This window comes from Platalea leucorodia, assembly GCF_965183815.1.
Source record: "Platalea leucorodia genome assembly, chromosome: 6".
NCBI lineage: Eukaryota > Metazoa > Chordata > Aves > Pelecaniformes > Threskiornithidae > Platalea > Platalea leucorodia.
In genome coordinates, this window is record NC_138828.1 from 14,898,584 (window position 1) to 14,915,674 (window position 17,091).

General features: G+C 38.1%; 1 protein-coding gene across 3 annotated transcripts in view; it reads right to left on the reverse strand.

Moving 5' to 3' along the window:
* Nucleotides 1-17,091, reverse strand: part of INPP4B (inositol polyphosphate-4-phosphatase type II B) — a gene marked incomplete at both ends in the record, with an annotated part of 287,771 nt that overhangs the window by 124,565 nt on the left and 146,115 nt on the right. For all 3 annotated transcript variants that reach the window (XM_082316132.1, XM_082316130.1, XM_082316131.1), the window contains 2 exons: nt 1,808-1,887; nt 5,442-5,492. In XM_082316132.1, coding sequence (XP_082172258.1) covers nt 1,808-1,887; nt 5,442-5,492 — 131 coding nt within the window. The remainder of the gene's footprint in view (nt 1-1,807; nt 1,888-5,441; nt 5,493-17,091) is intronic.

Here is a 17,091-nt window from a genome sequence, read left to right on the forward strand (position 1 = left end):
TGTGCTGCTGAATAGCCATAATCAGGAAAACAATAGCACATTTAAAAGGTTAGGATTATTTTTCTTAAAAAAAAAAAAAAAATCCAACCAGCTAGAACCTACCATTTAATGTATCTGCAAATTTGAATTGGTACAATATTTGTCTTCTAATGTTAGCTGCACAAAGAGGACATACAAGACTAAAAATATTAATTAAAAGCAAATCTGAAAAGGCTTAGAGGTTCAGCTGAAACTAACCTAGCAATCTGTCATCTATTGCTTGTTAGTTATCCATCTGAACTTCTGGTTTACAAATTAGATGGGTTAAATACAAAATACTTATTCTTTTCAAAGTTTCCTGAAACTTTACATTCTGTCAATTATTATGGCACCTGTCAGAGGCATTCTTTCAGATCAAGTTTTCAGTATGTCAATCAGAGAGGCAAAGTTTGTCCAAAGAACTTGATACAACTTGAAATTCTGTAAGAACAGACTCTTACAAACACTAAGTCGGTGTTTGTTTATCTAGCCATACATTTCCATAGAGAGTAGTCAGTTTACATTTTATCTGATCAGTTTTGTTTGTTAGAAAACACAGTTATCTGCTTGTTCAGCATGGTATTTTCTGTGTTTGGGGGAAATTAAAATCAAGGCATTTTGTTAACTTTGCCCTGTAAACTACACACATGTATGCAACTACTATTGTTATAATAAGAAGGCAGGTGCAGTAATAAAACCAAAATACTTCAAGAAGTTTCGATTTTAAAAAAATGCAGTGTCCTTGACATAGTGACAGTACCACAACATCACTGAATGGGTTGTAATTTGGGCCCTCAGCCAAATCAAGGCTGGCTTCATGCACACAGGATAAAGAATGCAACACAACTTTTCTACAGCACCTATGTACAATATCCCAGGCAGAACATGTACCAGTGTCTCAGTTTTCCTAGTCACAGCTTCTTTCCTCCCAACATTTTGCCTATGTAGAAACATGGTGAGCTTGGGCAGTTACTCTGTGAAGTTTACCTGCACCTACCCAGTAATCCCAAATAAGCCTCCATTGTGCTTGCAAAAATCAGCTCAACAAAATCCCTGCGCTACATGAAGTCCAGTGAACTCATTCTGAAAATCACTGCCTCAGATTTTTCCCATAATGTTCAAAAAGTTTTGATTTGTATCTTGATTCATCTTAAGTCATGCAAGTCAGTATCAGGGGTGAAAACTGGATTTTTTTCTTCAGTGAACAGGTTTAAGAAATATCTGTTCAGCCCAGCCCTAGATTTTGAACACTGGCTCTGACCCTCCTGCAGCACTGTACCCTGTGTCACTGATTAGAGTTGTACATCACTCACCCCACTGCCATTTGAGTTTGGCTGCACGTAACAATGAGTTTAGGAGACTGCAACCAATTTCACATGAGAGAAGCCTTGAGTCATTAGGTCCACTGTCTTTAAATTGCCTAGTAACCAAACCAGCAAACTGTACAGTGTTAATTCTTTAAACCACACACAGCAAATGAAACCGAGAACCTCATGCTCCTTTCTAAAGGAAACTTTGAAAGAACATCCCCTACTTCAAGTTCCCTGCAATGCTTCCATAGGTTATCATACCAAAAAATTACTAACCTTTTCTAATCTGACACATGGCAAGCTCCAGCTTAAAGAACTCGTACCTAATTTTGACTTTGTGCATGGTAGAAATAGAAGCACTTCAAGTTGACATCTAATATACCCGAAGTAATATGGAGTTTCAAACACAGTCAAGCAGCAATCATCAAATGCCATGGGTTATTAACTCAACATGGTTTACAATAGAGGAAAACACTTACCTGAGGGTAAGGGTCAACTGTTGCTCCTTTGACTTTACCAAGTCTCCTACTCTAAAAGTTGTACAGCCCAGGAAGCTTCGCTACAAAACAAAGCAGAAAGAAAAGATAACATCTCTATTAATTTTTTTAGTTTTAATTGTTTTTTTTTGGTATCACACTTGGAAATCTTTCTTTGGTACCTAGAAAAATATTACATTCCAATATACTAGTTTGACACACTATCCGGTAGAAATTTTTAATGCATCTGTAGCATGATCATCAGTAAATTGTTAAACTCTGGTTTTATGGGCAGGAACATCTCTATTTTTCATTAAGAACAGTCTGACAACCTGACAAAATACAGGTTGTAAAATGTACAGCCACAGGAAAATTTTCATTCAGTACAAGCATTTGCATTTGGCATCTTCTTCTTTCTATACTTCTGATTTCTAGATTACAAGAAATGCTAAGTTTTCAGTGTTTTACCAAAGTTGTTCTTGCTATGGTTTTTCCTCAAGCCTTAGGCACTACCATCTATGTATTCCAAATACGAATGTATCTAAGAAGGTATTTTTACACTCAGTTCAGCGCAAGTTTATTAATAGAAATGTTCTATTCCCCTAATTTACGGCAGTGTTTGTAAGTACTTGTTTCCTTTATTTCCATTGTACGGTGGACCTACTCATTGCAGTACAAGCACAGAGAAACATCCTAATGAAACTAGAATGTCTAAAATTAAGCTACACCACTATATCTTCTTCATCAAAATCAGCTTCACACGTCATCAAGAAAATAGTGTAGAGAGGAAAACAAATTCATCTTCTTTTGATTTTTGGTTATTTTTTTACCCTCTGATCATATCCCACTGCACATTGCTCAAAATCTCATTTGGTCAACCTGGCCAACAGTAGTATCCTTGCCCTGGGAACAATGGGAAAGAAAGTAACAGTCTACAGCCATCTTCTAGCCATTTATCTTTCAAATATGCAACTCAGTATCACTTGCTTTGAATAAATTATAATGAGATCATAAGATTATATTGCATTTTTGCAAGAAAACAATAAGTAGTACACAAAGTTTGTTTTTATTACATTACACTAATTTTACTCCACTGTTGGAATGGCAAAGTAAAATTCCAGGGTAAATTATATATGCTCTTGGATATACAAATTCAAGAAGAATCAAGTTGCTCTGAGTCAATACAGGCTGCATGCAGAGAGCAACTTTCCCCTTCAGGGAAAAACAGATGAGAATTTGTTGCTACTGAGAAGCGTAACTTCCTCTGGTAAAAAAAACCCTGCGCCTGCTTTCTTTCAGGAGGACCAGCTGGATATTGAGTATTTGAATGTTAACAATAAAGCTCTACACTAAGATAGGTTTTCCTGCCTATAAAATGTACAGTTCAACTCACAATTCTCCATTTAGGTCTTCAGTTTGGTAAACTAAGTCAGCAGTTGTGGCTCATTCCTATCAATGACACAGGTTTAGATTTCCTGTGCTTTGGTTGGCACTTAAGCAGCAAAGGAAAAAAGACGCAAGCTGAGAGTCTAGGGAAGGCTGGAAAACAGTGGATTTGGGAAGGGCTGAACAGGAAGTACGGAAGAAAAAAGGCCTATAGGAAATATATTGAGAAAAATACCACAGCCATACAAGCCAAGGTCATGGTTAGTTTCCACTGCCAAAATGCAACATGTACTTTTACAAGAAATACATCCAGGTGTGAGACGGTGATGCACAGCCTTGCTAGAGTGAACACACAGATAGTTCTGCCCTCCTTTAGATCAGTCAACATGACAGTGTTTCTTCACTAAAACTCTACGGTGGCACGGTTAGATCAGATTAGTTATCTTATTACAAGAGGATATCCTCCTTAGTACAATAAGAACACATTTCGCAGCACAATGTCTATATAGCAGCCTTTATTCTGGCATTTCATGGCATTTGAGTGCTTGTATTTGCAACCTTACCATTTGGAAAGAGGGAGAGGGATATTTGTAATGAAACTCATAATAGCTTGGGTCACTTAGGGCTTCTTTCTGCAGCACAATAGAACTATAAATCCATTTAAGAACCCTAAGTTGGAGTCCTCATATGATCAGGGCTAAGAAGCAATTACACTGCTCTCTTACACAGTCACACAGCACAAGCTTTGGTCATTGTACCCACTAACCATCTCGGAGTGTCATATCTAGTTCTCCAGGGTCATGAAATTAAAGGTGAATAATTTTATGGGCTTAAAAAATTCAACTTACTACTTGTCTGTTTCATATTTTTATGCTTATTTAGAAAATTTTCTTTGCCTGACAATGCAATTAGGAGTTATATGCAAAATTAAATAAAATTGTGAATGATCCCACGACCCAAATGAAGAGAGTTATGCTAATGTCCAAGGGGTCTAATTTAAAACAATGCTGGAGAATACTTTTTCCACGCCGATTTAGATACAAATAGTCTACCCTGGGGCCTGAACTGGCAGGCTACAAACCAATCAAACTTTGCACATGTGACTTGGAGAGACTTGAAAAGTAGGCTTTAAACAGAACTGCTCCCGTAATGCTAATTACAGAATAATGTCCCTCTGTAATTTTGCTAGTGGGGTACTTACAATCATAAATCTTAAGATATGTGCCTTGAGTAGTTTGATGAATAATCTCAGCTAGCTAAAGAGAAAAGTCTCTATAATAGCTATACGAAAATTTGAAACACATCGATTATTTCACTGAGACTGAACTTGCTGCCAAGCTACAGATTTTTCAAACACTAGCTGAAGTCCTGGAAACTATGCCACGGAAGCCCTGGTAATGCAGGAAAGTCAACACCGTAGGCTAAAAATTTAAAAATCCAGTTATTTTAAATGTCTGTAGACATAGGTCTGATACCTGCACCAGATGGTGTTTAGTCCTTTATTCAGCTCTAGCAGGACCAACATTTCCCCCCCGCCTTAAGGTGACCATATTATCTGTGACGTTCTAGCCTTCTCAGAGCCAGAAATGACATCCCAATGCCTTTGCCAAAAGTTCTACAGACCTACAACAGAAAAATAAGTCCTCCATATATCACAAGTGTAATTTCATATATCCCATATTTCATATACCTCCATATATCATCAGTGTAATTTTCTTTCAAGGCCAGGCTGGATGGGGCTCTGAGCAACCTGATCTAGTCGTAGATGTCCCTGCCAATTGCAGGGAGGATGGACTAGATGACCTTTAAAGGTCCCTTTCATCCCAAAGCATTCTATGATTCTTAAAGTGAATCCAAAGGCAACTCCTACAGCAGAACTTTTTATGCTCTGCACATGAAAACCAGAAGGCAGCAGGCCAGGCTCATTAAGGCAACACGATTCCAAGCTCTCAATCTCATCCAGATTGCTTGTATGGCACTAGCAGGAAGTCTAGATAGTTGTGCTGGCCTCAGGATAATTTCAGCTGATAAGGATTTTCAAGAAATATGTGAATGGGATTACATCAATCACTGAGACTATTACTCCTGCCTTGATTTTTTTATTCATTTAACCCAATTTCTACTATTAAAAAAGCTTGCCAGCTCCTGTTTAGCAGTTAGGCAGAACACCATTTCTCTTCATTGTGTGTCTGTGTCTGCTGATGAGGGGGGGTGGGGTGGGGAAATCGATTAATGAAAAAAAATTGCTTACTCCAACATCTGCTCTTGGCTCCTTGTGATCAGGTAGGACACTGGTGCGGACCTGAGAGAGAAAAAGAAAAAAAAAGGCAAACGAAACATTACTTTTTTGTTGTTATTTTCCAATAAGAATGACAGAAGTGCTCGTGCATGTTTTCCTCATACTTTCTACATTTTGGAGATAAATTTAAAGGAAGGTATATATGTATATATAATTTAATAACAACTAATTAATAATTTAAGCACAACATCTTCTGGTTCCTGTGGAGAAAGCTCTCACCACCACCCAATTAATTATCATTCCGAACTTTCCTGGTTCTCTAAGGAATGGCTTTGCTCAGTTGTTCCTTTCCTAAAAATCAGACTCTCTGGCTCTAACTTGAATGCCAGAATTCTTCATCTGGAGTTGTTATGTGGAACCAAAATTTTCAACCACGAATGAAAGAACACACGATACATTAAAAAGTATTTTCTCCAAATAAGTACTTGCCTTTGCAGGCTGATCTGCAACAAACATCCCGATCCCCAGTCTCATACAATGTACGGCTCTGTCTCCTCCTACCACTTCCTGAGCATCTTTGAAGTGACAGGTATTTGTAGGCATTCACAGAAGGGAAGTCCCTGTATTCTCCCATACACAGGGCCTCCAGTTGTCCCTGCATTTTCTGCAGGGTGGAGCTCCCATTGTACATAACCACTTTCATTTCACAAGGCAAAGTATGGGACAACCTGACTTCCTCTTACTTCTGTATTTGCCAAAATACAGTACAGGTTTCGGGGGGGGTGGATTTAGTGTCTATATAATTTTATTGTTGAATGTTGGTTGAGAACAGAGTACTGATTAAACAGTAAAAGTGGGATAGAAGTATAAGCAAACCTCTGTAACACTCCTCTAACATGGTCTGCCTGAGCCAAAATAGCCCATTGGATTAGCTTGCTGGTACAAGGATGCCAGCTTCAGCAACACACAAGGGAAGCATGTACTGAGCATTCACATCTGTTCGATTACCTAGTCTAAATAGCAGATATCGATTTACAGCATGGCCCCCCAAGAACAAATTTTTGGCTTGATTTCAAAGTAAAACTCAACCTCATTTTGCAAATCTGTCAGCCAAAGACTCATTTTGAATTCTATTCCCATGCCCTCAAATGGGTCCCTCAATTCTTTTATTCTAGCTGCAACTTACTATACAAAAACCCCCCTCCTTTAAAACAAAGATAATTTTACTTGTCTGTCTGTTATCCTAAATACAACGTGTTAGAACGGGCCAACCAAAAATCTACCACAGAGACATGACAAAGTAGAACCATAGCTTTTCTCAGTCAGCTCTTATCCCTTGATTCTCTACAGTGAGAACATTTTTTTTTCTCCACAAAAGCCTGAAGATAGTACAGAAATGCTATAATTAATTTAATGAGGGCCAGCATACTTTAGAAATTGTGGGAGACCTCATTTGGATGTAATTTTACATTTGGATTTTTTTCCACTAATATAACATTAGCAACTCCAAAGCATTTAGCTTTCTACAGAACACTAGTACAAAATTTTCAACACAAAATTCATATCTAAAATTCACCTGTAAATACTTCAAGTCACAAATGAAAATAAAATTACTGATATTTCCTTGTTGGTGACACCTGTCTTACCCTTTTGGGGGCTGAGGAAATTGGGGAAATAACTTACAGCACATCTGTTTCTCAAAAGAAAGAAGGGGTATCAATGCCAGGCCAAAATTTCTACGTCATTTTAAGATGCTAAAAAGCTGTTCTATATGCTAGCCTCACACAGATAACATCTGGTCCAACACGGAAGTGAGGTATTTCCACTTCCTAGTTATTAGGGATATTTATTCAAGAAACATGAAGAAATCATTTAAGAATGAACCTTCCTCTTCATCACTGATTTATAGGAAGATGCATTTGTAACCCAGAAGCAGTTCAGCAAGTATCTTAAAACATGTGCAATTGTTTTTGGATGACACTAAGTTGTGCTTTAAAGCAAGAGGAAGCCCAATATCTTTTATGTTTATTGAAATCAATGGAATTAAACATACACTTAGGATCACAGAATATTCATTCCTTCTTTTGCTGGATAAAGTCTTAGTTCAGGAGAACTTATTTCTATTTTTCTAACCCAGCAGAGAAGTGGAAAGGGATGTCAAAACCTGACAAACCTACAGTATAAGCCTTCCATATAACAAAAACAAATTTTGTAATTCCAAATGGAGTTAAATAAGGAAAAATTTCTGTTGCTTGTTTGCAGTTCCAAGCTCAATTTCATTAGTGTCACAATGAAAGGAGTAGAAAAAGTATTCACAAACTTAAGTTTTCAGTTCTAAAATAATTTTCGGTTCAGCTACATGGTTTTTTGTTTGTTTGTTTGTTTTCATTTGGTTTTAACCACTTTATAACCAGCAGTCATACAGCCAAATGTACATAAATACTGCGTTTGATCGGACTGGCATTAGACTGTGCCTCTCTTCTCTCTGAAATATATTTCTTTTGAAAGGAAACTAGATTTTTTGATCCAAGTGTGTGCAAATTTTTTTTTTTTTTTTTTTTTTTTAGAAACAGTTTTAAAATATTCATTGAAAAGAGAAGTCATATATGTGTATGTGAATACATATATGGGAGCTATGGTCAGGTCCCTTTCAGGTTGTCTATTGGTTGAGTTCCCAAACATACTGAAATTGTCAGAACACTGCAATTATCAGAGTCCCATTAGGAGATGTCCACACAGGCCCAGGCAAGCATCATTACAAACAGAAAGTCAGACAGTTCGCAACCAAATATAAAACATAAGAAACAACTCAGCTCTAGTCCCAATTCACAAAATGAAAGAGAAAAAAAAAAAAAAGAAATACAATATTTGAAAGAGCAAATATTCTCTCAGTACATTACCTGCCGTACTTTTTAAAACCTTGTCATAAACCAACTTTTCCCTAATGGCCCCAATAGTATTCTAAAACAACTACAAAATATAAATACAAATAAAAAGGCAGATTTTAATGTCATGCATCCATTATTCTGTTAGAATGAATCAGTTTTCTCATTATTTGCTCTACGTTTTCCTGAGCAAAACGCAAACCTCTGAACGGTGAGTTTATTCAGAATTGGGGTAAGACTGAACTTCCCTGGAATAACACACATTACAGCCTTACCTTCCCAGACAAGAGATGCATGAAGAGATCAAAAAAGTAAGCAAGAAAGACAGCTTGTAACCTAGGTCAAATGCAAAACGTTAACGACAAGCATTCATTTCAGTGATTTAGTTTGCAAAGTCATAGAGCTATCTTGTATACACCACAGCTTGTCATACCGGGAAGAACGCTAGTGTACTAGAGTGGATAATCACAATACATGTTGTTTTCTTTAAATCTCGTATAGAACAATATGCAATGAGTAGCTATCCTTATACTTTCTAGTGCATTTATCACAGACATATCTAAGTGTCAAATTTCTCTAGGCATAAATGCTAAATTCAGCTATAATTAACTGTCCTTTAGTATAAGGCAGCTTTACGTGATTAAAAAGAACATTTCTTTCACTCATTCATGGCAGTCTAACCCACATCCACACACACTGTCAAAGTTCAGAAGACTGAATCATTATCATTACTGCAACTTTTGTGCCTGCCCTTAATTAAAGCCTTTGCATTTCAGTTTATGATCAAAGGCCATGTTCGGAAGGCACTTAAGTTTTGCAAAGAAATAATGCTAGATCCTTTTCTCAGTTACTCTAGATTTACCTCATCAAATCACCAGGGGCTTCCAATGACTTCCCAGTACTTACTGCTGTTGGCAATAAGTTGGCACTATTCTGTCACCACGGTTATATGCTCCTGGTATCTCACAATAACTAGGTACACACCACATCAGGCAAAGCATAGGATAAGAGAGACAGCTGAAAGGAGTCGCTGAAAAATTGACTTATACTCTTTCAATATAGCACCTTCCAGGAAGGCATTGACAATTCCACTCCCTCAGAAAACTCCGGTAGTAGTATAAGAACACAACATGCGGAGACAATTTTACCTTTACATTACCTGGAGGTGCTCTGCAACAGTGACCATCTGCACCTTTCTTTCCCCCACAGGCCCTTTTGCAGAGAAAGCGAGCACTGTGCTCTGCTAACATGACCCCAACTCCACAGGGAGCTGCTATGGACAGTCAGTGCCCACCCTCACCACCGCCGCCTGCCTGCCTGCCAGCCATGCGGCACCACTCATCAGAGTCGGGGAGCAACTATATTTCTTGTAACTTTTCAGTCAAAGAAGTTGACTTCAAGTATATGTGCTGGATGAGCTGAAAATGCTGAAATTGTTACTAGGTTCTGCAACAATATCGATCAGCTTTTATAGGATAGACTCCATTCCAGTACATGCAGCAAATTCATTTTTAAAAGAAGATATTGATGAGACACTGTACATCTACCAGCTATTTATTTTCATCATATAGATTAACAATTTGCTAAATAGTTCAATCAACGTAGCGTAGTCAGCAAAGTAAAACACTTCCATCAATACTTTGCTGGATACCTGCTTATTGGATGGAGGACAATGCTAATACAGTCATTTTCCAGCCTTTAGTTCGTAATTATTTCTAGGAGTCCATATAAAGCAAAAAAGAAAAACTTTTCCCAATAGGCATGAATGGGGTATTGCAGGGTTTACAGTTTTACAATGGAAAAGTTGCTATGCAGAGACACTAACAAATGTTAAAATTAAATTAAAGATGAAAACAAGTAAAGGGAACATAAGCTATATCAACGTTACTGCAATGCTTTTGCAGTGGTATAATATATGTTTATTATATATTAATAAAATATAAAATAAAAATTCTAGAATATTATATATATATATATATTTCCCTACTATGTATAGACTTTCCCTACGATATGTATGCCCCTATTATTTGCTGTATACCAAGTGACAGATTCAGCTGTTTCTTTATCTGAAAGGGTCAAATAGAAGGGCAGGCGTATCTGCATACGGTTGGATACTTTTTATAGGCAGTGTTTGATCACGACTGTCTTGCAGAGCGTGGAGTCACAATCATTCATTTGTGCAGCACTGAGACTACGTACTACCTCCAGGCACACTTTTCAAGAGATAACATGAGGATAACAGAAAAGACAAACTTCTCAGTCTCTAAGAATCATCATAAACTGCTTTTCTTTCCAACTTCTCTACAACTGAATATCTCTTTTTTCTCTGCGTAGGCTGCATCTTTGTATGCTTTCTGGAGAAGAGTACCACACGTGGTACAAGATAAGCATTATGAGATCCCCCCGAGCAAAGACCGAGGTTAACAGAATTTAACAGCTTATCTAGGTGCATAACTAGGTGTACGGACAACCAGCAGAAAAACACAAAAGCCTTGAGTATTTGATTACAAATACAGTTTTGTTTGTTTCTTTTTACAGCTTAGGCATGTGATCAGAATTGCCTTCAAAAAACTGAAATCCACCGTTCAGAAATAACAGATTATTTAGGAACTCTCTCTGTATTGAGTGCATCACAAAAAGCATGCCACCTCTGCAACATCCAAATGGAAGCTGGAATAGACCAAGTAACAGAAAAACCTATACATTGAGTGCTTTGGGACATGTACAGAGAGTCAGACCAGATCCACCAAGGCTTGTTAACTCAGCGTAATTGCCAGCCATACCAGAGCTGTACTACTTTGCACCGTGCCTCTAGGCAAAACGATTCTGACCGTACCCATACGATGGCCCACTATAGCTCAGATTCCAGGAGGAGGTTACAGCTTGGCTACAGAGCCCAACAGCATGGCTCACAGCTTCAGCTGCTGACACTCGGCCTGCCAATTACCAAACACAACTAAGAACTGACTGTACTGAAGATGTGCTAGGAGGAAAAAGGCAGCTCCTGTTAGGGCTCCTTCTCCCACAAATCACTAAGATCACAGACACAGCTTCTTCCCCAGTATGCTCCGAAACTGAAATACACAAAGCTGAAAATCACACATTTGAAACACAGTTACAACAACCTCCCTGTATCTAGGTCTATTCTCTTCCACAGCTATTCATATGATAAATAACTAATCCTTGAAGGCAAAGTCCTAAGTCTGATTTATCTCTCGGAGTCAACGTAGATATGAAAAAGCTGTCAAATCGATCCCTATAAATCTAAATAATCTTTAATATGTTTTCAGTGTATGCAATGAAAAAATGGAAGGAAGAAACTGTTTATTTACCTTGTTAACGTAGTACACAGCATGAGCACTAGATTCAATTTTTTTAACCTATTTGAAACAGCTTTTTTTTTCCCCACTGAGAAAGATCATCAACTGTATGGTTATGTCAGAGAAGAGAAGTTACAAAGAAAAATGGTCTTTATAAATTAGAGATAATTAACATTTGAGTCATTAAAATCATTAAAAATAGATGCTCTTCTCCTACTAGTAATTATTTTCCTCTTTGTTGAAACTTGGGGTACAGATACTCTGCCACTATCAGTTGCTGCAGCACACTGCTTTTCAGGGAAAAGAAAAAGCCATGAATTGCAGCACCGAGTTAACTCCCAGCTAAGAGTTAATGCAGACCTATGCTGCAAAACGTTCTTGTTTTGCATGATGAGACCATCATCACTCCCCTTGTGAACTGCTGCTAGCAAAAGATGACCCTTGCACTGTGGTTTCAGTGCACACAGTTTGCACCCATGAAGAAACACCTACGAGTGATGGTTCAAGCATTGCAGGGGTCTGAAACGCCATCCGTTCTCAGCTGCAACGCATCCAGCCATGACGGGGAAGCGCCACGGCGCTCACCTGCTCAGGGTCCCCCACAATGATAAATGCTGACTGACAGAGGCAGCATCGCATTGCAGTTTGGTTGGTTGCTTATTAGTCAACCTTTTCTTTAAAAGGTCGAATTTTTGCAGTCATTATAATGACCAGTGGTAGCAAAATAATGAAATACAGGCTTTTTCCTCCATCTCTCAGTTCTTTTGAGCAAAGCCCAACCATGTGAAGAAACCTTCTGTAGTCTTATATAGGTACTGAATATTCTAGGCATTTCCTCAGTTATAATTTTTATACAATATAATATAATATCATGTTTGAAGTCCTTAGTCATTACAATCAGCCAGCAGGCCAGTTGCTCTTTTTCCCCCCCCGTCATAATTTCCAGGAATGACCCCTTTAAACTCTGTTGCGGACTGGGAACAATCTGCAAAATCTGAAGAGTAAAAATCGCCTTCAAAGTGCTTGTGATGCCTGCTCTTCCCTGCTTGCTTTCACTGTGAAATAAAAGTCACAGAAGGCAAATTCTAGCTTCTGTCAGCAAGCTACTGATGGAGCACTCCTAAGCTTTTTTGGCTATTCATTTATATGGGCCAGCCAACGGGGAGTTGTTACTTGCTCAAATCCGAATACCTCAGGCTGGTTATTACAATTCCACTACCCAAAGATCACTGAGACAGACTCCACAATCCAAAAAAAGCAGCAGTTAACTGCAGCCAGGGAAACTCGGATGTTCTGACAAATTACATCCCAAAGAATACTCACTCCAGAATGATTAAGAAAATAGGACGTAGAAAGACATATATAGGCTTTTCTCGCACACTTTTTCTACCCCCCCCCATCTAGCTGTGCATATTGCTTGAGCAAAACATGACTGATCTGGCAATCTCTCAGTCTGTCTGTTTGAGCATCTTGCTCCCCTGAAGCAGCAGACTATAACCCAAGTGTTCAAGCTAGAATTTCAGGGAAAAATGCCTTCCTAGAATGAAAGCTTTCAGCACTGTTCACAGGGCCTGAGGCAGCTGGATAGAAAAAAAAAAAAATTAAAATCTCATTTCCATATGAGTATCAGAGAACCTGTGCCAAAAAACCATGCTAGAGAAGCCAAGGAAAGAACTTGTACTCTAACCATTTATTTCAGGGGACACTTGAGAGGATACAAGCCAAGGGTGGTAAAAAGCACATACAGTTGTCTGATGAGCAGCCAGTCAACACAGTCTCACTTCAGTATATGACGCACAATATAAATTAAGGCAAATATTGCTGGACTGATCAGATGATGAGCTCAATAGCAATATAAAATTACCAGAACACAATCTTCTGCATCAAAACTTGAATAAAAATTGCACTCTGACTCTGAATATCTTGACAAAATGAACTGAAATTCCTATTTTTTCTTTACTGAATAAGTAGTCTATTCTTGAGTATGCTAAAATCTGCATTTCATAATTTGTATCTATTGCCATAAAAATCGCATCAAGTTCTTCAGAAATCTTACTATAAATTAAACATGACACCATTTACACTGATGAGCCAGTTACTTACAAGACACAAAGTTTATATTTGCATCTAGTATAGGTATTTCCAACACTCCCAGTTCCTCAACAGATTGCAACATTTACTGAAATGGCAGAAGGTTATTTGCATATTAAACAGAAAAAAATCTTGCTGCCTTAAACACGTCCAGATCTTTCAATACTCTATACAAAATATCCCTCAGTCTCCTGACTCATGGGAGCAGCTGAAAATGAGAACTCAGAATTTGAAACCCTGCGCAGCTGGAGCAGTGGTGTCCCCGGTCCACATCCTCCACCTAAGTTCCCTCTAGAAGCTGATATTATCCCTCTGCCAATACCTGAACGCGTTGCCTGATGGGGGCCTCAAGCTCAATATTTTAAATGAGTCATTTTTATGTGAGATACAGAACTAACAACTATCAGCTCCCATAGAAGCAGAAAATCATCATAAGAGTATCCAAAAAGAAAGTCAAAGATTTTTTCCCTCCCTCCCTTGTTTTAAGGTAACTTTTTAACATGAGTTTTTAAATTTTAAAGTGAACATTTTAGAGCAATTCTGCTCAGCCAGTCAGCCTCGACCTTTTTCATTTCCCACTGGGTGCCTTCCTCAGGGAATTCCAGCACTGGATTGTGCCTGCAGTAAATCTGACGAGCAATTTTACCCAGAGTTCCCCAAACATGCAGCTGCAGCAGTAGCACCATCAGAAAAAACTTTTGTGAAGACTTAAAATGAATAACATCGTTTCCCTAAAGACTGTGCCCTGTTTACAAGCCGTGCACATCCGCCAGTATTCTGCATATCCGTAGGAGATGTTGAGAGAAGCAGAGAAAGCTGTTTCAGCTCTACTGTATGAAAGAATATGCATAGAGTACACATTTTCTGACTAACCCCGCTCCCCTCAAAAGCGGTCATAAAAGTTTGAAAGCAATCAAGAGCCCGATATTTTAATAAAAAGAAGTATTAGCAACACAGGGTTGTAAGAACCTCCAGATCATTTGTTTCAATATTTTAGTCACAGACACCACATAATGAAACCCGCTTCACACATTTTTGAACTACACCTTGAAATTATTTGAATTTCTTCTCCCACCCTTCTGACTGGAAGGTCATTCCAAAAAATGATTGCTATAATAGTTCAGAGTCATTTTCTAATTTGCAGCCCAGCATTATTCACGGAGAGTTTATACTCATTTGCTCTTCTGCCAACATGGTCTTTTAGCTAAGTAATTATTTTCTGTTCCTCATACTGGTCTCCTGATGTATTCATAAGAAAGGAATCACATGCCCTCTCGTACTTCATTTTGTTAGGATAATAAGCCAAGCTTTTCCAATATACTGTCATACAATAGACTCTCCATTCCCCAGATCACCCTATCTGTTCCAGTCTTAATTCATCTTTCTTGAACACGAATGCTACCGACAGCTTTCCAGAAAAGGCCTAACTTATGTGTATGGAATGTAGTTCCCTGGATTCATCTGGGAATCCTGTTTGCCTCTCTCCACTGCATTAGATCCGCTGCTCAGTCACACTTTGATCAACTAATTTACCTGCGTTGTCCTTCATGTAATTTGTTTCCAATGCACAAAGTCTTAGTTCATCCAAAAAGTTCATGTTAATAGAAAATACAGGGCCATGTACTTGGAGACTACTGTTTTTCATCCCATTTATATTATTCCAAACTGAGTGCCTCGAAGCAGCTCCGTGGGTAAAGAGTTCTCTCAGCCGGCAACCCCTTTTCCCTTAGGAGATCGGGAGCTTTCTGCACACACCAAATTTTTCTCTAATAAGTGGAAGCTTGAAGGACTTTCACATATATTTCCAGAAAAGTGGGGAAAATAAGATTTATCAGTAAGGATTTTTCTCTTGTTCTTATGACAGTTTGTGATAATGTTTAAAGAATAGTGGAGGCTAAGGTCTGGTGGTGGTCTTACCTAACGGATGGTAATTAGTTTTGGGGAACTCTGGGTAAAATTGCTCATCAGATTTACTGTAGTAGAAGGCATAAATATAGGTTAGACAGACGAGAGGGAGTACATAAATTTTTTGGGGGCTTGCTATGAGGTCTATTTTCTTTGCCTTAGTAGACAGGATCTATCTATTAATAAAAGTCCATTTTATCAAGCTTATAACTGTACTTCTCTAGATAATGGCCCTTCCAACGTGTAAAACTGCAGTACTGTCATGAGAATGACTATTGTGTCCAGGGCTCCCACATGCCTTATTCACATTGCTAACAATCCACACTTGAAGGGAGCAAGGAATTTTCCCACAGGAACCTCAGGAAGTTCCTGGAAAAATAAACATTCCCAGCTATCCAAATATAAACATTCCCAGCTATCCAAATATAAACATTCCCAACTATCCAAATATAAACATTCCCAAAACTATCTACAAAGAAAAGATGTCCAAATTCATTTTTTCATTTGAGAAAGCATTTTGCTCTTGGACTAAAACAGTTCAACCTGCATAACTGGAAGTAAGTTCTTAAGTATATAAATACTCAACCAACCAACCTACTTGTCAGCCATCTGTAAACAAACAAACAATCTTTGACAGTGCTCTGACCTTTGCACAACCCCTCTCTCTTCTGAGATGAGAAACTGAAAGCCTTTTTATTATTTATTAAAGAAATTCACTGCTGGCTTCAGAAGTGATTTCAAGACAGATATCTCATCTCTCTCACAGTCTAAATTAGTTTCTGCTTTAAAGGCAAGAAGTAGGTATCACTGGAAGCAGGTATCACCATGGGCGTATTTTACTCTGCAGCAACCTAAACATAGCTTTGTACCTACAAGACAAGGCAAAAAGCAGACACCACACCGTTCCTTTATTTCTCAAAGTTGCAACAGAGACAAGTTTATGTTAAGAATATTTCATTGTTTTATCAGGGAAATTATATTCATAGTCACTTCCATATAAAATGCATTATTTTAATCTCAAAACCATTTTACAGAAAGACTGGCTTTCCTCACCTGAGTATGTGTCACTGTGCTTAACTGCCATATTAAGATAAACTCTTTTTTTCCCCCCACTACATTGTCAATTTTACTTTTTTTTAAAGCATAACTGCAATCTGCAAGACATGGTAATCCTTTTCTATAGGCATGATCAAGGTCTTGCAGAGATCTTAGTTAAAACTGAATAAGCTATGAGCACCCTACTTTCAGACTGGTAAGTAGGGTCAGGAAAGTTGATAGTCATGGCTGCCTGTGGTAAGTAATTAAATTCTGGCTCTTACGAATCACAAAGTGTGAATAAAGACATTAGGTAAATATTTTAAAGTCATTATTTGTTTCTTTCAGAATTTATATACCGATGATGCAAAAAGATCCTAAGGCTCAGAGTAAACACCAAATATATTTAAATATTTTCACCACTTT